Source organism: Rousettus aegyptiacus, unplaced genomic scaffold (assembly GCF_014176215.1).
Source record: "Rousettus aegyptiacus isolate mRouAeg1 unplaced genomic scaffold, mRouAeg1.p scaffold_m13_p_7, whole genome shotgun sequence".
NCBI lineage: Eukaryota > Metazoa > Chordata > Mammalia > Chiroptera > Pteropodidae > Rousettus > Rousettus aegyptiacus.
In genome coordinates, this window is record NW_023416310.1 from 72,329,816 (window position 1) to 72,352,997 (window position 23,182).

Genomic DNA, 23,182 nt, shown 5'->3' on the forward strand with positions numbered 1-23,182 from the left:
AGCGAGGACATGGGGCTTATTGCCATTTAGTAACTTGCACAAGATCAGATCTCTGGCAAATGGCACTTTGAACCAAAGTTTGATGCCAAGGCCTGCTGTCTCAGTCACCACACTAAGCTGCTTTGTTTATTCTTTCATTATAAAATTTGAAAGAGCCAGTACCTGCCCTCAAGGAGCTTCTAGTATAGTGAAGCCACGAGTGCTTTCGCAGAAAGAGACCATTCTTGGTTTGGACGGTAGAAGTGAGGGCCGGTCAGCAGGAAGACATGACATTTGGCCTGGACCTTAAAGGGCAGGGGTGGGTTGGGTTTCCACAGATGTGGCAGGTTGTGTTTCCAAGTCGGCCACAAGGCCTCTGTTCTACATGCCCTTCCTGTGGCGGGATTGACATCCCTCCCACTGAGAAATGAGCTCCATGCTCCCTTCCTTTGAGGCCAGGAGGGACTATGTCTAGGGCAGGGCTGATGCTGGGGGTCTGTCCATGATGTCCTGGAAGCTGGCTCCTTGTAACCTATCCGCCAAATTATGAGGAAGTCCAGGCCACCTGAGAAGTCCATGGACAGGTGCTCACATGACAGTCCCAGCTGAGGACCCCGCCAATAGACAGCAACTGCCAGATTCTTGAGTGAGGAAGTGTGGTACAATAAAAATACGTTTGGTCTTTGTCCCCGTGCCCTGGCACAGAGCTGATCTCCTAACACCCCTGGAATTTCCTGTGTGGTAGGAGTGTCTCGTTATTCATCAGGAGACCTTTTCAGCTGCACCCGAAGTTTATGATAATGAAGTGACTCCTGGCTGATACCTAGATAGCTTCAGGCTGGGGGCCGGACACCAGATAAATCAACCTCGGTTAGACAGTTGGAACCTTCGGCTCCACTACCTTTGGCTCCACTCCCCAACTTCCAGAGAGGGAAGAGGGACTGGAGGCTGAGTTTGATCATGTGGCCAGTGATTTCATTAATCCCACCTGGGTAATGAAACCCCATATGAAAACCCTGATACAGTGAGGCTGGAGGAATTTCCGGGTTGATGAACGTATTATGCCCTGGGAGGGTGACATGCCCAGGTTCCACGAGGAGCGGGCATAGAAGCTCTGTGCCTCCCTCAGCCTTGGACCTTGTCCTACTCATTTGGTTTCTTAACAATTTATTGAAGTATGATTGACATGCAAAAAACTGTACATACTTAACGAATACAAGATGAGCTTGGAAATAAGTACACACTCCTGAAACTATCGCCAACCACCATCTGTGCCGTAAACAAGTCCATCGCCTCCAGGTTTCCCCCTCTCTCCTTTACTTATTATTTTGTTGTAAAAACATATAACACAAGACCTATGCCCTTAAGTATACAACACGGTATTGTTCGTTACAGCGGATTTCCAGGACTTATTCATCTTGTATAACATTGTACCCTTTGACCCGTATCCCACACCCCCTCCCTCCAGCCCCTGGCAAACACCCTTCCACTCTACTATTATGAGTTTGGCTATTTTAGATTCCTCATACAAGCGGTGTCATGTAGTACTTGTCTTTTCTGCACCTGGCTTATTTCACTCAGCATACTGTCCTCTAGGTCAATCCATGTTGTCACAAATGGTGGGACTTCCGTGAGGCTGAATAATATTCCATCATGTCCTAGTGGGCTCTTCATCTGACTGATCATTTGTACCCTTGATAAATTAGTAATCATAAGTATAGTGGTTTCCCGAGTTCTGGGAGTCATTCTAGTGAATTATCGCACCTGAACAAGAATTGTGGGAGCCCCTGAATTTTTAGCCAAACTGTCAGAATTACAAGGGGCTCCAAGGACTTGGAACTGACATCTGAAGTGAGAGTCATCTTGTAGACTGAGCCTTTAACCCTGTGGAGTGTGACAGTCACTCTGGGCACTTAGCATCTGAATTGAGTTGAGTTGTTGAACACCCACTTGGTGTCAAGGAATTGCTGTGTTGGAAAATGCAGGAAGCCTTCAAGATGACAGCAGCCCTAGCCACCTGCCATCTGACTGCGAAAACGTGAGCCCTCCCGAGTGAGAACCACTTAGCCGAGCCTACTCAGTCCACGGGACAGGAAGAGATGATAAAACGATTGCTGTTTCCTGCCACTAGGTTGTGGGAGGGGGATTGTTTTGGAACCATGGTCACTGAGGAGTACCAGGGATTCTCGGTGGGGACACTGGCACATGGTGAAAGAATGGGAAGGCAGAGGGCTCGGTGGGAGAACATCGCCGGCTGTGGTTCTCGGCTTGCAGGGGGCAGAAAGCTAATAGGAATTTTTTAAAAAGAGAAAGATTTTACTGGGAAGAACACTGGTGAGTTCACAGAATTGAAGGAAAAGTCAGGTAACCAGCATTCAGAAAGGCCTTGTGGGACCCACAGGGATCTTTTTGGGACACTGACATCACAGTAACTTAGACCCACCTGCCTGAGGGTGCCACTCCACTCAGGTTTCCCTCCCTGGCACAGGGGGAGGGGATTCTGGCTGGGATGGTTTGGCTACCTGCCCATCCTGTTGGGGAAAAGGGAGGGACCCGGTGACTCACAGTCCACCAGAGCCGCAGGAATAGGAGAGAGGAAGTCCTTGCAGAAGAGTGGGAAGTTGCGGCCAGCAGGCAAAACGAAAAGATCTCTACTGTGTTCATTAGGATTAGATTTAGTGCGAATGACAGACCTAAAGTGACAATGGCTTAAACAAGATCCAAGTTTATTTCTCTCGTGTAAAAATCCAGCGGTAAGTAATCCGAGCCAGTATGTCCCTCTTATCCACGAAGTGTCGGGGCCCAGTTCCTTCATCACGTACCAGGATGGCCCTCCAGTCACACACACAAGTTCCGAGCACAGGCCAAAGAAATGGGTGTGTGTGCGCCCAGTAGTCTTCTCGGGATGATCCTGAGGAGCCATCAGAATCTTGCTGCATCTCATCGGCCAGATGCAGTGACCACACCCAGCTGCAGTGCTGGCTGGGAAATATAGGTCCTGCTGAAAATTCGGTGACCCCTGCAGAAGAGAAGCGTGGATCCTAGAGGACAGTAGTCGGGTTCGCCACACCCGCCAGGTGCCGCCTGGCTCCCTGGTCCTCGCATGCACACATTTCCACACATTTGATATTTTTAAGTGTTCCCAGCCATCAAGGTAACCATAATCTCACACTCGACCAAGAACACACACCCCGAGTCCTCAGGAGAGAGACACAGAATCAGGTCCAGGCACTGCCGTAACTCGAAGCCCAGGGCCTCTTCCTTCACTCCCATCTCGATGCTTTGAAACCTGTGGACCACACAGAAGTTTTAAAAGGCATCGGTTCACTTTCTGTATAATGAGGAAAATACAGAGATGAAAACATTTTAAAATAGCAATAATATGGCACCAGCAAGCGAGGACATTTAGGCCAACACCATTACAGTCCCCATTTCCACAGTCACAAGCCTATAACTGACATCATTTCCCCTTTCCACTGTGACTGCTTCTAACATTGCCTTGCCTTGGCCGGCATCATAGTTAGAGTTAATTAGCCAGTTTCTTTGCTCAAAGGCAATGGTCCAGCCTATGTAGGGGTTGTATCATCTTTTTAAACCTTTATCTATTGCTAGGTAATAAATGAGTCCCAAGCTTAGACACATAAAACAGCTGTTGGTCACAGAGAATAACCAATTGCCCTCCCCTACCCCCCCCTTTTTTTTTTTTTAACAGTTAACTCGTATTTTGAAATAAAGTCTATATGTCTGATTTGGTAGACAAATGTCTCAAGTCTCTTATCAGTTTCCTTTCACTCTCTTAAGTATTTTTTTAGTGTCACAATCTTGATTTTGCTGGCTGCAGCGTTGTTGGTGTTTAATATGTTCTGGTAATTAGATCTAGAGGCCTATTAGATTTAGGTTCAGTTTTTCTCACCTGATAATATTTCATCAGGAGTCACGTGTCTAGTTTCTTTTTGTGACGTTAGCAGTCATCAATTTTGATTAGATTAATTCTTTAAGGGCTGCAAAATGGTGATGTTCTAATTCTAGCATGGAATTAGAATATCTTATTTGTGTGCTGGACCCACCTGCAAAGAGAAACGTACCCTGACCAGCTACCTGCTTACCTGAAATACAGTTCATACAAGAAAAGTAGGATCAATGCTTCAGTTTCGCCCCCGTTACTTAACTAGTTTACAAAAAAGAATTTGTCTCCAAGCATTTGCCAAAGGTGACCTGTGATAGATTGTTTTTTGGGTTGGTTTGGTTACTGAGTTCTGTGTTGGGTTGAGTCGTGCTCCGAAACCTTCACATCCCCCTGAAACCTCAGAATGGGGCTTTGTTGGGAAATAGGGTCTTTGTAGAAGTGACGTGTTAAGATGAGGTTGTGCTGGAGTAGGGTGGGCCCGAAATCCAATAACTGGTGGGTATCCTTATGGAAGCGGGCACGCAGGTGCACACACTGAGAGGGTGGCTGTGCCAAGACAGAGGCAGAGATTAGACCGATGCAGCTGCAAGCCAGGAGATACCAAGGAGTGCTGGGCACTGCTGGACACTGGACGAGTCAGGGTGGGGCTCCGCTCCGAGCCTGCAGAGTGAACGTGGCCCGGACAGCAGCTGCATTTGGACTCGGAGCCTCCAGAACTGTGAGACAATGAATTTCTGTTGTTTTAAGCTGCTTTGTGTTAAATTTTTATGGCAGCCCTAGGAAACTAATACAAGTACCATAATGAGCTCAGGGTTTTGCCCTTATTACAGGTATGTTTCATTCCGTTGTAGTTAGTTTTGGTATAGGTACTCAAATTCTCATTTTTGGCCAGTGGAACCTTTTTACGTTGGCTCCTGAGTCTTTTTGGCACCGTGTGTCAAACTTTCTTACAAAGTCCAGGCTCGTCTTGTGCACTATCTGCCTCAGAATGGCTGTCTGCCTTTAAGTGGCAAAGTGGTATTTGGAGACGCTGGGCTGGGTGCTAGAGGTGTTTATTGCTACGAGTTAGTTATTCCTAGGCCTTCTCAGTAAGTACAGCTAGGAAACACACACACACACACACACACACACTCATATATTTTTAAAATAAATACATACCATGCTGTATCTCCAAATTCAGGATTCCAGCATTTTTATTTAACCTCATCAAGCTGATCTGGGCAACTCCTTTTCCCCATGCCAAAACTTGTTTTCAATAATACAACATAATTACTCGATACAGTACACACACAACAGCAGTTTCAAAATAATGGTACCAATGCCACCACCACCAATATGATCACTGAAAACACTTAAGGAGTTTATTGCGGTTTTTGATTTTTTTTTTTTTTTGTACAAAGTACAGTTGTAATGATTCTTGGAATGGTTCTTTGGGTGTTATGTCACTAAGTGGAATTACAGGTGCATTGGTTTCATTTTGCTTTCGGGTTTTAGGGCTTAACATTTTTAAAAAATTTGTTTGACAATTGCGTAGAATATTTACATGGTTCCAACTTCTACAAAATGAAGTTTATTCAGAGAAGCATAGCTTTTTATCTCTGTCTCCTTGACCCTATTTTGTCTCTTACCGAAGGCAAGCACTTTAAAACAAGTTTATGGTTTATCCTTTTAAGAAACCCACAAACATGTATGTATAGCTGTATATAGTGTATATAGTGGCATGCTATGCATACTTCTGTCCCTTACTTTTGTCATTTAAGAACAACTCCATACTAGTACTTTGTCAACGGCTCATGTCAAACTTAATCTGTTGAAATAATGTCAGGTGCCGGGAAAGAGCCCTTCAGTGGGAGGCCGGAAGCTTGCATTTCCTCAAAATGGTAACTGAGCTCTTGTGTTTATACCCCACTCTTCCAGGTCTCTACAGGAATGGGCAAAGGAATATCAGTTATTTCCAACCAGCATTTCGAATCATTTGTGTCCCTCCTCTCTTGCAGCAGCATAATCGAGCTGTCTCATCCTTCGGGTTGCTTCTGATCCATAGTTAAACATTAATTATAATGATAATGGATCCGCCCTTGTGAGGACTCAAGGGCTCTGAATAGGAGCATAGCACGCACTTTGGGTGCCCTTTATCTGCCTAGGATTGTGCCGGATCCTGCACATGCCTGTTCTCACTTAGTTCTCAGTGCCTTCACTAGAGGACGGGACTCTTTTATCCTCATTTTACAGAACTGGGTCACGGGGTGTTGAGAAATTGCTGAAGTTGGACCTTGGCTTCCCTGTGCTTTTCTCACCAAGTTAAGCTAAAAATAAAAAAGACTCTACTATTGTTTGTTTGTTTATTGCTGCTCTGATGGCAGGAGGGAAGGTTGTAGGCAATTCACCTGGACCTGTTGATCAATTGTTGATAAAATTTTCCTATTTGCCTTAGCTTCTTTTCTCCTCCCAGCTCTCATAACCCTTTGTGCCACTAGAAAAATACCTTGTACACTGACTTATAATTGTTCTGTCTGTTAGTTCCCAAATTATAGTTAGCCGAATGTCTTTCCAGAGATGCCAGAGACTTGAGTCTGAGTTAAATGTTAAGTCGGGAGGCTAGACTAATACACCAGCCTGCTTTATAGCTTGAAACTAGTTAACCTTGATAGATACATATTAAACCTCAAATCTTGTCAGCTTTCCTATGTGTTCTCTTTGACCTCTCATTCTGTCTAATTACAAGAGGCTTTTTACCTTGCTCAGGTTAATTTTGTGGTAATTCCATTTGCCACTGTTTATGGCACGTGTGTTAAAAATGCCTCATTGCCTCAATGGCATTTACAGACAAAGAAATGAGTAACCAGGGAGGAGAGCTATATAAATCTCACATTGCCACAGCCCATCTGGTCTTTTGGCATAATTCTAACAAAAAGTGAAAATCTTTACAGGCCCAAGAATAAATTTAGCTAATGTCCAAACTTGTTTATGCATTGTTAGATTGATTTTGTATCTTCTGGCAAATTTTCCATTGAAGATTCTTGCCTTTAAAATGTTTCAATTATTTTCCTAAACACGGTATTTTACATTCTGGAAAGGATAGCTTGAAAAACAATGAAAATTCACCACCATGTGTTCTGTAGTCTTCAAAGATAGCATCCATTGCACTGAAAGGAAAAAAAAAAAAAAGAGCTTACAAAAAAAGGGAAGTGAGCTTTTGAATGTCAACAATAAATTAGGCAAAATATGCTGCAAAAGTCAGGCAAACTAAAGGTTTCCTCAAATACTTTGAAAAATATTATTTTAATAATAAAGCTAGCCAGAAGCTAAAAACCCTAAAATAAGTACACTTTTAGAATACAATGGAGATAGTAAATATAGGATGCCAGAGCATCAAAGAATAGAATTCTTTTTATACAGTAGACATTTAAAGAAAAATGATAATGCTAAATAAGTCATGACAATGCTAGAAATGTTCTTGTGATTTATAATCTTTAAATTATAGATGCATAAAGTGAAAAAGAATTTTTAATGATTTAATCAGGGGTATAGAATTTTTAAATGACTTAAAAATGATCATTATTGCAAATCCATTGGGGCCAAAGGATTTTACATTTAAATCCGTTTTCACACTGTTTTTCTACTTTTGTTTTCTTAAAAGACTTAAGTCTTCTGTTTCATTTCATCAGTGAAACTCTTTTGTCCCAAATTCTCAGACTTTCTCATTGGTGGGTAGAAGTAATGACATGAAATACTTTTTCTGAAACTAGGAGGAAGCTATCTACCTTCTTCCCATGCAGATATTTAATAGACACAAACATGCTTAAGTAGGAATGTAAAAACTCACTGTTGAAAGAAAAAGAAATTAGAAGAAACAAACAAACAAAAAAACAATAAAAAAGAGGAAAAAAAGAAAACACTTCACTATCGACACCCCCCCCCCAAAAAAAAACCCAGACCACTAGTATTGGAAATGACAATATTTTTACTTTTTACATCAGGGGCTTTAATACCATGGTTATTTAAAAGATTAAACTTTATATAAGTGGATAGTGAACAAGAATGGCTGGGGACCACAAGCAATCCATATGGGGACGATGCTCTGTCCATTGGCCCGGAAAAGCTTCCCTTTATTTGCTTTCTGTAATTGGTCAAGGGTATTAAGAGCTTTCACAGGGTTATGCGACTCCCCAATTCCAATTCAGTCTTCATCTCTTCCCTTTGCTTTTCTTGTTTTTCTTTCGGACAGGAAGGATTTATTGCTGTGTGTAAGCAGCAGGCAACGCCAAGCCTCTCACCAGTGCAGGGTCTGCCATTTGTCCAGGGGGTCGCAATTAGGGGTGTATTTGACTCCACAGCCATCTGGGGTGAGCCGCTTTTCAGCCACCCCTGTCTTCAAACTCATCCGCATTAACTTGGTAAAGCCTCACTTCTTGGAGATGGGGATGTTTTGGCGGCCTGGGAACTTGATCTTGGCCCTTCTTAGAGCCTCAGTCACGTGCTCCTGGTCCTGCAGTTTTGTGCAGGTGGACATGATTATTTGGCCAATGCGGACCTTGGCCACCGTGCCCTGGGGCTTTCCAGAGGCACCCCGCACGCCTGCCCCGAGCCTGTCGGCCCCAGCACAGGACATGTTGATGCAGATGACATGGAAGAGGTGGGGCCGCAGTAGGGTGTGAAAGCCGTCGCTGCCACGGCTTTTCGCTCTGTCCTTGTTGGCATAAATACGGGCAGCCCCAGGGCTTGGGACGAGAGCAGCTTCTATTTATCCGACACCGTGTGGCCACAGAGTGGGAACTCATCCGCTTTCCTCTTCTTCCGCCCCAGGTCAACGACTGGGATTTTGGCGACAGGGAGACCTCGGCAAAAGCAGGACTCTGGGTACGGCTTGTTCTTGACACCGGTAACATCGGGCGCGACGGCGGCCCACGGTGACACCAGGCTGTTCCGTGGCACGCCAAAGCGAGAGCTTGTTTTTATTTCCTCGCTTACCGTTAGGGGGCGGCCGGAGACAGCCGGTCTCACCTGCGGGAAGGTGACCAAGATGGGCGGGGCGGGGCCCGGGGGCGGGGCCCGGGGGCGGGGCGCGCAGGCGCGGCGCGGGCACTGTGACGTCACGCCGGGCGGCGTGGCCGGGAGCGGGCGGCCGCCGGCGGAGGCGCGTCCCGGAGCGTGACGCAGAGGCTCCGCTAGCCGCGGCCCGCCCGCCCTCCGGCTCCGCCGCCGCCTCCCTCGCTCCGTCAACGCGCCGAGCGCTGGCCAGCGGCCGGGGCGCAGGCTCGGGCGCGACGAGGCGCCCATTAGAGGGCGGGCGGGCGGGCTTCGGAGCACCGGGCGGCTCGGGTCCGCGGCCGGTCAGTGCGCGGCGGGCGGGCGGCGGGCGCGGGTCTATATGGCGGCGGCTCTCTCGGGCCTGGCTCTCCGGCTCTCGCGCTCGGCCGCCGCCCGCTCCTATGGGGTCTTCTGCAAGGGGCTGACCCGCACGCTGCTCATCTTCTTCGACCTGGCCTGGCGGCTGCGCATCAACTTCCCCTACCTGTACATCGTGGCTTCCATGATGCTCAACGTCCGCCTGCAGGTGGGTGAGCCGCGCCCGCCTGTCCCCTCTCCCTCGACCCTCCCCGAGTGCGGGGCCGCCCGGCGCGGCCCGGCCCACTCCGCCCAGGACGGTGAAGATGCTGTCACGAGCTGCCAAGCTGGATGCTGAGTGTTTGCCAAGCACCGTGCATTTCTCCTGCAGCCCCACGGGGAAAAGCCCGTTGAGGTTATCGTTACTCCCATTCGGCAAACAAGGCCGGGGTGGTGGGGCGGTGTGGAGCGTCTTGCCTTGATTGAGGGCCTGCTGCCGGGGCAGGGGTCCGCGGAGACCCGGGTGGGTGCCGGCCCTGGAAAGGAAATGTCCAGAGAATTGCAGGCTGGGCTTGGGCAGTGGTGGCTCTGTGGTTGACTTTCCTAGGGCCCGAACTTTACAAAGCTTCGAGAAAAAAATTCTTGAACCTTAAAATGGATTAATTACTGTTAACTACTGTTCTGATAGGTGTATCTTATTTATCCTGGTCCGGGTGGAAGTGGGGTGGGGGTGAAGATGAGGGAAAATGAGGTGGACTAGGGAGAGATGCAAAGGTTCAGAGGCCGGAAACAATTCTGACGTGAAATAGACGTGCGCGCGTGCACAGAGCTCCCTGCAGATTACCATTGTAAATGACTGACGTTTCTACATCCCTTGAACTACAGATGCGTTTTTTTAGTGGGACGGAAAGTCATCAGATTGAGGGTTATTGCCTTCCAGGTGTGTCATAGATGACCAAGTGCCAAGCTCCTCTTGGATTCCATTACCTATCTTAGAGTGCCTGCAGGGTGCTTGGCATGGCCTCTGTGATGGAGAAGGGACAGGCCCCTGCCCTTTGGGGGTTTACAGCCTTAACAGTGCCTGTGTTGCTCTTTTGTATGCAGAAAGAGGAAGCCTGAGCAGTAGGACCAGGCAATGTTGAGACCAGGCGGGTTTTGTCCTTTTTCTTCTGGTTTGGTTGTATCAAAATGGAATTGTCCCTGTGCCTGGACCTTCAGATGTTGGGTGCCTGTCACTGGTGATGGCAGGCCACATAAAATTTAAAAACCAACGGTTGATTAAAATTGTGTTAAGATCAAATGAGATGAACTTGGGTCTCTGCCTCAAGGTTCAAGTTGAGATACTTTTTCATGAGCAAGGACTCATGGCATCCTTCAGTGGTGCCAGACTAGAAGAGTAGACAACTCGAGTATCTTTCCAGAAGGTGCTATGATTGAGTAAAGGTTGCTGGGTGTGGGCCCTGGGATACCAGAAAGCCTGTGCCGTGTCTAGCCAATGCCCACAGGCTGTATTTGACCCCCAACCTCCTGCTTGGGAAACTCTTGTTCTAGGGTTACATTAGTGATTTGCAGTCGTTTATGAAATCACAAGAATGTAAGAGAAAACATAGTACATAATGTTGAAAATCAGTTTTGTACTATTAAAAAAATCACCTTTCTCATGTCCACTTATGTTTACGATCACCCCCTTGGCCCAGGCTGCCGTAATCCTTTGCCCGGACTATCACAAGTAGCCTCTATCTACCCTCCACCGAGCAGTTAGAGAAGTTTTTTAAAGGATAAATCAGATTATGTCATTCCTCACCAAAAACAAAATAAAACTTCCCAGTGCACAGAGTGCAGTTCACATAGTTTTACCCTGAAAATCTGACTTCCGTTCACCTTTCTAGCCCCTCACTTGGCTTGCTCATTATTCTTTCTCGCGGTTTCCTCTTGCTGTTTTCTGTGTGCACCCAGCCCCGACCTGCCTCTGGGCATGTGCGCGTGTGGCTCTTTCCAGCTCGTGTGCTCTCCCTTGGCTCTGAATGCTCTCAGTGTACGTTCTCCCACCTCGGTTCTTACCTCGGAGAGGACTTTCGTGGGCACCGTATGGATATGCGCTTGCTCCTGCTCTCTTCATTGCAAGGGTGCCACGGGCTTGTTTGTCTCAGATGCAATAAGGTATGAAAGGTTCCAGATCTCTCAGTTGTTTGTAGGACAATGACATAATCTCTGAAAGGTTATTCAAATACAAATTTCGAAACAAGGAATCCGCTCTGTAATGACTGAGAGAAGCTGGTTCTGTCACTGTGGCCGCTCTGTAATGACTGAGAGAAGCTGGTTCTGTCACTGTGGTGTGGGCAGTCAGGAGAGCTAGGTGCATCAGTCCCAACAGCCCAGAGTGGGTGACTCGGACTTGGTGCCAAGCAATGGCCCAGGAACATCGCAGCTGTGGAGACTCGGGAGCTGAATGCGTGGGTAGCAGTCAGGTCAAGGGTGAGTGGGGTGGCAGACACAGGTAAGGCGGTCACCAGGTACCTTGCGGGAGGGCTGTCTGAACTGCGTGAGGGTGTTAGGTTTGATCTCGGGCTGGAACAGGTACAGCAGCAGCCGTTTCACTTGCTGCGGGGACGGGGTGGGGATGCCGTGTCTCTTTACGTCTGCTGCTTTCAGCTCCCCTGAAGCCTTAGTGTTTCTGTTCATTTGTAGAAAATCACTGACTTACCTGTTCCGGCCTCTGGTAAAGGGAGGTGCAACAGGAAGTAGAAGCTGAGTAAAGGGGGCAGCCCTCGCTCACCGCCTCCTTCTTACTCAGAAATTGCCCACCCTCTCCATCGCAGGGGTGCTGGAATCTGTTTTATGAGTGGTAAAGGCTAAAGGACTCTTATTTTGCACACGTTTACTTAGAACCCCCGAATCCTGTGTGGGGCAGCTAGACATTCTAAGGAAGTCAATATCTCTTTAATATGAATGATGATTAAATGAGAACATAGATGCAGAAGGGCTTCGTAAAGTGGGAAGAGTTACGACTTTAAAATACCGTTTGTGCGCAAGCCTTAATCTAGTCATTAGTATCCTACTTAGTTATATAGGACTTGAATACATGGCAGTAAAAAGATGAGAATCCATACCAAAACCTAAATGTAGTATAAGGTAAAAAAAAATGTACCGCGTCTACGGCCATGCTACCCTGAACAAGCCTGACCCCGTCTGATCTCGGAAGCTGAGCAGGGCCGGGCCTGGTTAGTACTTGGATGGGAGACCACCTAGGAAGACCAGGTGCTGTAGGTGTAAAAAATAAAAAATAAGGGATTGTAAGATGACAAGGTCCTTGCAATCTGTGAGGTCAACCAAGGGTTGCCTCACTTAAAAAATTAAAAGAAAAAAAGATTGTACTGAGAACCCATTATAAAATAACAGGTCGCACCTGCACCTGTGGCTGCGGAAAGAGTCAAGCGTCTTTAGCCCAGGTCACCCAGTGTTGAAAGGGGAGGCCTGGAAATGAACGCTCGACGAGTACATCGTGACGGTTGGTGGTAGTTGTCAAAGTGAGCGGTGTCTTTGTCTTTGTGTCTCTGCGCCGTCCCTGTCAGCCACACTGCCCTGTGCCGACCAGGCCCGCGGCCCTCGCTCGGGCCCCTCCGTCGTGCAGCCGCTTCCTCATTCTGGGTCTGGCCGCTCTTGCGTAGGCTTCCCTTTCCGAATGGCTTTCTCCATCCTCAGCTCCGTGTGTTTCAGTGTCCACCTGTTACTCATTCATCCCCGTCAGGTGGAAAGAGTTCAAGATGGCAGGTAGGGATGGGGAGCTGGTTGCCTACTAAATAGAGCAATCAGGGTGGGCCTCCTTGATTAGGTGGCATTTGAGCCAACCCTTGTAGGAGGGGAGGGCCTCAGCCTCAGACGTCTGGCGTAGAGGAGTCTTTGCTTTGCACAGAGAAGGCCCTGCAGCTGCCCTGAGCCCTGTGTGTTCCAGGACAGCGGGGTGCTGGTCAGTGAGGACGATGGCGACAGGAGATTCGGACCGAGAGATTTAGGGGACAGCTCACATGGTGTCCTGTAGGCCCCAAAAGGACTTTGGCTTTGACTCTAATGAAGTGATCTTAGTGCTGAACAATGTCAGAAAGTACAGATTCCAGAACCCCAGTCCTAGGGCCAGTCGCAGCTCGCAACGAGTTTTATTCTATTGCTTAATTTACATCAGTTCCTCAGAGAAGATTGGGGGAAATTATAGACTATTAAGAAAATTCCATAAAAGCTTAATCAGCCAAGTCCAAAGCATGAGCTCAGGTAAACTCGCTTTTTTCTGGCTTCTGAGATAATGAACAGTTGTGTCCTTTGAGATAAATACCAAACACAGGAAGCGTGGAAGTGGCATGGAATCTTTCGTCTCTCAGGTGAATGCTTTCATCATGGTTCATAAACTTTTGAAACATTTTCAACCTGTATAAAATTTGAAAGACTAGTACAGTGAACACCTGTATTCTTGACTTGTTTTTTTTTGGGGGTAAATATTTTTTAAATTAAATTTATCGGGGTGACATTAGTTAATTATGTAGATTTAAAGTGTACAGTTCTATAATACATCATGTATATATTGACTCATTGTTAAAAAGTCTTACAAATATTCATACAATGGTTCAAGCAGATATTAAAGTGTACAAATTAGATCTATGTGTACTAATGTCAAAAGAGATCCACCACTTATAAAGAAAAACAAGTTCAGAAATGATCTGTGTAGTATTATCTCATTTAAATTTTTTTTTCATAAATATGCTTGTGAATACTTAGGGTTGTGGGGAGCATTCCAGGACCAGGGAGCAGCCCTAACTCAGGAGAGAGCCAGGTACTGCTTCTCAAATGATCCTTGGAGAAGGACCGGAGTTTCTTCACCTCTGTAGACTGGGTGGCTTATAAACAAACATTTCTCAGAGTTCTGGAGACTGAGAAGTTACAGATCAAGGTACCAGCATGGTCAGGGTCTCCTGAGGGCCCTCCTGGTTCATAGCCAGCACCTTCCAACTGTGTTCTTACAGGACGGAAGGGGCTAGGGAAGGGGCTAGGGAGCTCGGTGGGGTCTCATAAGAACGCTAATCCCATTCATGGGGCTCCACCCTCAAGGCTTCCCAGAGGCCTTATCTTCTGATACCATCATCCTTGGGGGTTAGGGTGTCAGCATATGAATTTGGGGGGAACACAGACATTGACACTTTAGCACCTCCTGATAGCTTTGTAAGATCCAATAAAAATGAATTGCTTTCACATGCAAAAGAACAAAGTTGGACCCTCTAACCATACGCCATATATAAAAATTAACTCAAAATGGATCAAAGAGCAATACTTAGGGGTGAAACTGTAAAACTCTTAGAAGAAAATATAGGGAGAAATCAGGATATTGAATTTGGCAATGATTTCTTGCCAAAAGCAGAGACAACAAAGAAAAAGATAAATTAGACTTCAAAATTAAAAACTTGCACATGAAAGGACACTATCAAGAGAGTGAAAGAGATGACGCACAAAACAGGAGAAAATATTTGCAAATCATACATCGATGAGGATTAACATCCAGACTATATAAAGTACATTTACAACTAAACAGCAAAAACAACCTGATCCAAAATTGGGCACAGGTCTTGAAAAGACATTTCTCTAAAGATACACAGATGGCCAGTAAACCCATGAAAAGATGGGCAACTGGGACATGTTTGTGGGCAGCCAGGCCACCAGCTACGGGGAGAATCCGAAAAGAGACCCTGAGGGGCTCAGCCCCAGCTCACCCACTGCAGCCTCATGGCAGCCATGGAGTGTTCCTGGGAGGGGCCTCAGGGACCAGGCCCACCCCACCCCGCAGCCCCATGGGAAGCGCACACAGCCTCTAGGTTGCTGTGATGGTTTGACCTTGCTATGATGGGTTTGCCGTGCTGTATTTTTTTTTATGTAGTCAACTTTAAGAGTCTTCTTTGACTTTTGGGTTTTGTAGGGAATTCATCTACATTTTATTCTGGTACTTCATTTTTTACTCATAAATGTGCATTTGGAGTTTATCCTGATACATGACGTGTGATATGGAACCAAAATGACCCTTCTCCAAACACTTCTGCAGTGAAAAGCTTGGTGCGTGTGGCATTTTTTGTCCTTGTGCGTGTGTTCACAGGAAAGCCAGCGTTGAGAAGACAGAGCCATTTCTCTGCTTGGCGCGTGGCCCTCACCCCTGCGCCTCCCTACCCTAGGGCCTGGCTTCGGGCAGGGACTCAGTGAACGTTTGCTGATTGAATCTGTAGCAACAAGTCGTAGGAGTATGATCTCGAATGAAAGGTCATGGCGTTTGCACACATGTCTGCCAGGTGGGCCTCCCTAGAGGTGGTGCCCAAGGCGTCCCCCGCAGCACGGTGCCCCTGCTGGCTGCCACGGCAGCCCGGGCCTCGGCCTCTGACCCTCCACTGAGATGTGCCGGCCTGTGTTTGGCCACTTCCCTGTTGCCATCCACTGGTCACTTCTCTGTCCTCTGCTTTACAGAACTCCTTGGCAGCATTTTGTCATTCTTTCCCTAAACACTCTAGATGATGATAACGAAGGGAAAAGCTGCCGTTCATTGGATGGCCGCGGGATGCGGGGCAGGGGAGGTGCTAGGCGCGTCACCCGTCGAGTCCTCACACCCTGAGGAAAGAGCACGGCCCGAGGTCCCCAGCTGGGACACAGCCTGGCCCTCAGATATGCGCGTGAGCCCACCTTTACATGAAGGTGACGGTAGGACATCTCGGAGTCGCCAGGGTGGTGGCTAGTGAGAGCCGCACGGCCGGCTGCTGTGGCAGCTGCGATTTGCACGTGCGGGACGGTTGCTAACAAACTCAGTGCTGTGGCTGTGACTCGGCTTGCGGTGCAGCGGCTGAGTCCTTCCTGTTTCTCATCCTCTACGTCGGGTAGCACTTTGAAGACTTCGTGTCAGCCGCCGCTTCGGTCTGATCATTTTAGTCGCGAGCACAGCAGCGTTCGGTAATCTGGTGTTCACATCTGAAAGCGGGGGCCAGGACGGTCTTGCAGTGTGTGTGTGGGCCACTGTGCGGCGGGACCCGCCCCGAGCCCATTGTCATCCCTACCTGGCCGAACAGCCTCTGCCCGTGTGGCCGTGTCTCCTCCCCGTCCCCTTTGGGAATCGCCTCGCCTGCTGGCCCAGAAGCATCGAGGCCAGGATATTTTTAGTTTCCAGAGCGGTGGTATCCAGACCGTCAGGTCCCTGAGGCCATTAATAGCTCAGGTTCGGGAAGGTAAGGTGCCAGCAGGCCAAGAGGGCAGCAGCTGCCTAACTGGGTCAGGCCTCTTGTGACACAGCAGGTCAGCTGCCTCGAGCAGGCAGGGGGGTTTGTGGAAGGTGACCTCTCCTGCCTGCACCGAGGACCTGGCCACACCCACACGGTCCTGTTCTCTGCCCACAGCTGGCCCGAGGGGGTAAGGGAGCGAGTTCAGGAATCGAGTCCCAATTCTGCGTGTTGTTTGTCCTGAATCATGCTGCCTTGAACTTCAAAATAAATTCCTTTCTTTATTGTGGTGGTCTCGTTTTGGGTGGATCAGTTGATTTGCCATCATTTACGCCGCTGGTTAGTTTGCAGACTTCAGACGTGGGAGGGAAATCATGACATAGCGGAGGCCAGGGCAGCTAGTTGTAGAATTCTGCACACTTCAGTACAATGTGACGCGCCAATGTATGTAGCGGAGTGTGGAAGAACTACAAAAAGTATTTCACAAATGACCACATGTTTAGAAATTAGATGAAATTTATTTGGCTCTCAAGATGTAAGTAAAGTGTGTAACAGTCTAATAGCAGAAGTGCTGGCTAGTTGAGGGCTCAGAGCCAAAATGTTTTCACTGACCTACTGAAGTATTTTTGTTAAAAGAATGAAATACATAATTTATAGATGAATTTACTGGAGAACTAGAAAATCTTCAAATTTATCCTATCATTATTAAATACATGATTATTAATTCCATTAATGGTGCCTTATTTAAAATATTTTAACGTGATTCTGGGAATATTTTATCTCTGGATGATACTAAGTCCTCATACAAAGACATAATAAAAGAGGTTAGCAACTAATTTTCCTGAGAGTTGGCCCATATTAAATGACCTGTTTTTTCTTAAGTGTTTTTTGAGAACCTATTTTAGTATGTATTAAAAATATTTTGGGAATGTTTCCATTTCAGGAAACTGTTCATTTTTAGTACATTTCAGATCGGTAAAATGAATGTAAGGTTTGACATAATTTGGAAAGTTAATTTGAGAGAACCGTCAAGTTAATTTTATCTGACTTGAACTTTTTGAAAGTATTATTTTGAATTGTAGCCAGAACTTATACATACAAGAATCACACCTCTTAAAAGTTCTTATCACAAGGAAAAAATAATAATTGTAACCATGCGTGGTGATGGGTGTTAGTTTGTGATAATTTTATAACATGTACAGATATTAATTGAATCGTGATGTGCACCTGAAACTAATGTTATTTCATTTATATCTCAATTAAAAAAATTTGCACCCTACATCTGCATATTGGTTTATAGTATCTAAATATATTTTTATAGTAGGTACATAGAGTAATGGTCCCACTTCTATCAGTAAAAAGTTGTGAGCTTGTCCAGAGGTCTGCACCTATTTCTGAAGTGGCTGTTTTGCTCTACCAAAATATGCCGTATATTATAAAACAGAGCAAAGTGAGAGGGAGATGAGCAGGAAGGGAACTGAGTGAGCTAAGCTGTTCTGGTGTTTTCTCTCGTGCTCCCAGAGGCGGAGTAACCCCATTTAACGAGGGGACTTGCGGGTCACGTGCCGCTCTTCAGCGTCCAGCCGTACCTGCCTCGCTCGCGCGAGCAGCACACCTGGCCCACTCTTTCTGCGGTGCCTGACGCGGCGGCTGCGACCCTGAGTTTCCTGGAGGTGCCCTGAGTCTTCCTCCCTGGGGGCCCTGGGGGCCCTTGTCCCTGCTCTTCAGGGCTCAAAGACCGGGCCTGCCACACCTGCCATCTCTGCGCCTTCTCAGGGCATCACCGCGCCCACTGCCCCGAGCTGGTGACTTCCGGGCCTGGGATTCTGATGCCTCTTGGGCCCCGGGTCCCGGTCTAGGCCGCCTCCCCCGACACACACGCTTTCAGTCAGTGACACCTTCGTGGCCCAGAACTGAAAGTCGGAGGAAACGGGTCGCCTCACCCTCTTCCACGTCTGGTCAGTCGCCGGCGCGGAAGCGTGCTCTCGGTCCTCGTCGTTCTCACGGCCTCGCGCCGTTTCTCCGGGCCGCTGCGACTCCTCGCCGGGCCGGCCGGTCCTCGGCGCGCGCAGCGGGCGGGACCCGTCCGAGCGCAGACCTCGCGGCGTCTCCAGGCCGGCCGTTCTCGTGTCCCTCGCCACCTGCCCAGGGAAGCCCAGGCCCCGATGCCAGTGGCCGTGCCTCGTTTCCGTCCCCCCGGGTGGCTCCCCACCCTCCGCCCGCCCTGCCTCCTGCTCCCGCCCCCAATAAGACTTATTTGCTTGGTTTTCTTCCCGGTATATCCTCTGTGCATTTCTGAAAACTTCAGAGGAACAGCAGCTTCCTGCCACTGGTTCTCCAGCCCCGTGGCGACAGCCGCTTCTCAGCGCCGACTGCTGTCTCTGAGTCGCCCGCTCATGCTGCTGCTCCCCGGCCTCCGCTGCTCGGCTTCGTCGTCGTCCCTCACTCGCGTCCTTCCCAGTCGAGTTTCCGCGTTTTGGGTAGGGCGCGGCGCCTCAGGCCAGCTTCTCTCTCAGAGGAGGCGCTCACTGTGATTTGTGGATCTGTTTTCCATCTAACCGTGTTCTGGGGTTATGGTTATTTTTTAAAGGAACACGTGACAAAAACGTTTTGAACTCATCAGTGACGGAACTAATAAGATGACAGAGTCACTTTCAAGGAGGATTTAGACAAAACACACACGTATTCAGGGATGCTAAAATGAATTTGCAAATAGATGTAAAACTGATCACCATCCACAAGACGATGACCAGTTGCATCCCTCCAAACAAAATGAACTTTCGCTTCTTTTGATAAGAACTCACGTGCCTTCCTCTCACGATTTCTACGTCTTAGAGAGTTGGAAAGCAGCTCGAGGGCAAAGGCGCAGGGCGCTGTGGGACGAGGTGGCCCAAAGGCCGCACTCGACGGCACACCCAGTGATCTTACTGTGGGTCCATTTCGAAGCCTCTCACCGGTTCGTTTTGCCGGACGTCCTCCCCATCTGGGGCATCATAATGTCAACGAGAGGCCGTTCCCGGCCCCGGGAAAAGTCTGGTCTCTAACAGTCAAAGACTTAACAGACGGGTCGCCTCGCGTTCGCACTTGTACAGCTGCCATTGAGGTGACACGTCAACTTCTGTCCAGAAGTTTTCACGCAAAATCTCAGATTGGCCTTGTAAAAGCCTCGTGATTTGCTAGTCTGAGTGGGGAACCCCGCCCAGGAAGTTTTCCCCACCATGTTTCTACTTGCAGTGCCTATAAATTCAGGTGAAGTCTTCTCTTATTGAGGCTCCAAAATTCTGGGGTTTCTGATATGCTGGCGAGTGACCTTTGTCCACTTTAGGGCTGGGATCACGCAGGCCAGGACCCCGCCACAGGCTGGCTTTCCTGGCCGAGCTTTGTAGATGCTGGATCCATAAGCAAAGTCGGCCTCAGTTCCTAACAAGTGGCTTGTCACACCTGTGTCGCTGAGAGTCATTCTCAAATAGGACACTTCAGGTAAGGTTGGTTGCATAGTTGAGTCACCCAGGTAATTCCAGTTCAAGGAAGGACAGATATTTATTGAACCTACGCAAATGACTATATTGCTGTGAAAAGTGCAAAGCCTAAGAATGTGTATTTTTCTTCAAGTATTTTTATCCTCATTAATAAAGTGTCGGTCTTTTTGTTGTGATCTCTAATCGGTCGCTTGTCATCCTGTTTGCTACCAGAACATAGGGCTCCTCGTATGAGAGACTGAAGGAGCGCTCCATATCTGTGGGGAAGTGTCTGGGTGCGTAGGCCCTCCAAAGGTGACTCTTTATTATAACACTCGAACTTGACTGTCTCTTCCAGGTTCACATTGAGATCCATTGACGGCCGAGAGGCGTGTCCTTGGCTGAGCGCGTCAGAGACACGGCATGAGGGACGGGAGAGGGTCTCCTGGCACCTGCCTTGCAAAAGCCAAGAGGGAGGGCGAGGACCCGGACGGACGACTCTGCAGACTCAGCGGAGCGGAGGAGGCGAGCCCCGCGTCCCGGGCGATGGCGCCGGCCACGGGGCACAGTGGGGATTTGCGAAATGAGACCTTATCACTGGAAATGAAAAATGGCGTGAGTGAGGCCAGCCTCTCACTTCACCGTGGCGGGAACGTGTTTCCATATTTGAAAGAATCAGGAAGAAGAAACTCCGCTTGCCCAGCGGCTCCGAGCAAGACCGCGGCCCTGCTCCCCGCGCCCGCAGAAGGCCGTCGCGCTGCGCTGGCCTGTGGCGTCGCGGAAGCCCTGGTGAGGGACCGGCTGGGAGAGGGGCCCAGAAGACCGTGCCACAAAGGAGAGCCTTGCGGGCCAGGACTGCCATGCCGTCGAAAACGGTCAGAAGTGGGCATTTCTGAGGACGAGCCACCAAGCGCTTGCCTTGGGGGACGAGGCTCTGCGCTGCGGCCAGCTTGCCCGCGTCCCGTCCTGTCCGCACTGCCGCACGCACGCCCCGCAGTGCCCCCGGGGGACGAGGCAGCCCAGGCCGCCCCTGGCCGTTCAGAGCCCACGATCTCAGCGCACGGCGGAGTGCAAGGAGATGCGGCCACGCGCGAAAAGTGCCGCAGGCCCGCCGACGACGCTGGTGTTACTGGCCGCGCAGGCTCTGAAGGCAGAGCCGTCACGCCATAGTTAGGGTGCAAGCCGGACAATAAACGTAGCGAGATTACTTTTAAACGTTGTCTTAGAATGATTTCTTTGCGATACGTCTGGACGCAGACAGTGCGGCCATGCAGTTCCTGGTTTTTACGACCAGACAAAATCAGTGACATGTAAACGCGTGGGAAGCTGGGTGATGCAGAAGAGAAACTTTGAGCACAATATAAAATTGTGCTTGAAAGACATTCAGGATTGGGAAACCGTCCCAAGGAGAACGTTGGCATATCCTATTTAAATGTCAGACTAGAACATCAAGATGTAACATGAAGTCGTTTCTTTGCCCTCAGCGCCCGTCCTAAAGGGCCGCTGCCCCAGACGCCGTGCCCCGGTGGTCGCCGCCCCCCTCATGTGGGTGGGCGTTCGTGAAAGTCAGCCCAGCCCCTCTGTGCTCGCTCTGAGCTCGCTCTGAGCCTTGCTGAGCTGATGGCGAGTTGCCGCCTACCACTTCTGCATTTTGTAGAATAATTTTGGTTTGCATCAAAATTTTCTTTCTTTTCTCACATCCCTTTCCTTCCAACTTTAACGGAGGCCCCGTGGTGAGGGTTGCAATATAAAACTTTAAGAATAAACCTGTCTCAAACTAGGAACGCCGGCGGTGTTGCCTGAAGCGGCAGGGACGAGACTCTGCGGCGGCTCGGTCGCCGAGGCGGGTCGCGTGTTTCCCTCGCAGACAGCCCCCGTTCCGAGGAGTCGCGATCTCTCATCCTGAGCTTGTTCTGAGATAACTCCTTTTGTTGTTTGTTGCTAACTTCGATAAAGGTCAGTTTAAGAGGGTGAGTTTTTTTTTTTAAAGAGTCCCAAAGTAAGACCACCATTTTAGGAATTATGGATTGCATACATCAGTTTATATTGTGTGCTGCTTTAGTATTTTGGGAAAATGAAAAATAAAATTTGTTCTTTAGCAAAATAAACGTCTTATGTGTGTGGTCTTGGCGCCCCTTGTGTCTGTTTCTTAACGCTGCCTTCCTAATACTTAGACGTCTTCTAGCCGCAGTTGGAGCAGGTTGCTGATGTAGGAGACAGAGCAGAGCTCGAAAAACGAAATGTGAAGCTAGGTCGGAACTCAGCTCTCACTTTCCTCCGGCGGTGAATGAGGTAGTGTATTGTGATCCTTTGGGGTGGCGCTCACAGAGGCCCAAAGTAAGAGTCCTTTTGCTTTTGGCCAGCAAGGCTCAAAGGACACGATCTTGACTGAGCACTCCGAGCCCTGGTTTGTGGCCGTTCCGTTTGGTGTCACTGATGAGCTATGAACTGAGGCAAGGGGACGTTTCAATTGCTTAAAATGGGAAAGACTCTGCCACCACCTGACCCACCCCACCCCTCCCTAGCTTTTTTTGTTTTAAACTAAGTCTGCTCCTTTGGGATAGAACTTTCCATGACTCATCAACTGTTGTATTTCCTTTGTTTTATAAGTTGCCAGTATGTAAAATTTCAGCCAGTTGCAAAGAAAAAAGAGTTCCCTATTTGGCATCAAATGCTCAATTTAAAGTTTGAAATTTTTTTTTTTTGGTTATATTAGAATAAGGCATGTTTTTTTCTAAACACAGCTTTGGGGGAAAGTTTACAGTAACTTTTTAAACATTAATTTCTTAGTTCACATGTACTTAGCTGAAACTTTCCCCTCGTTGCCGTGTTGTGTTCAGTTCCTGTCTGTAGATGGCTACTCCTTCAGAAAGTTCTAGAGTGGCAAGGTGGTGATAAATGCTCACCATATAAAGTTTCATGACTTTGTAGAATAAGGCCTTTTATATTTTGACTTTTGAGGTAATTAGTACAGGAATATTTTGAATAAATTCAGTTTCCGTGGTTGAGTCATACGAGGAGTCACTCATTTGAAATATTTCAGGTTGTATCATTTTGGCAATGAGAACTACCGGAAACTTGTTTTAAAAGTTCTTAAGTTTACAGACGTTTTCCTTTTTTGCCTTCATGATTGTGCTCTCAAGTATTGAACAGCATGATCATATTATATTTAGAAACAAAATCTTGGACTTGGTTACTTCACATTTGGAAATCATTTTTTTTTTTTAACATTGGAATGAGTGTCAACATCTTGAAGTTGCAAGCCTTCAGAGAATAAA

At 48.1% G+C, this 23,182-nt stretch overlaps 1 protein-coding gene and 1 pseudogene across 1 annotated transcript; both read left to right on the top strand.

The window, feature by feature from the left end:
- The first annotated feature begins 8,429 nt into the window (after positions 1 to 8,429).
- Positions 8,430 to 22,012, top strand: FAM220A (family with sequence similarity 220 member A). The gene is given in 4 exon segments (XM_016155181.2): positions 8,430 to 8,522; positions 8,693 to 8,746; positions 20,263 to 20,953; positions 20,955 to 22,012. Coding segments are annotated over 2 exon segments (750 nt in total). The 5' UTR covers positions 8,430 to 8,522; positions 8,693 to 8,746; positions 20,263 to 20,327; the 3' UTR covers positions 21,079 to 22,012.
- LOC118605926 lies at positions 12,366 to 12,484 on the top strand (annotated as a pseudogene).
- Positions 22,013 to 23,182: the final 1,170 nt, after the last annotated feature.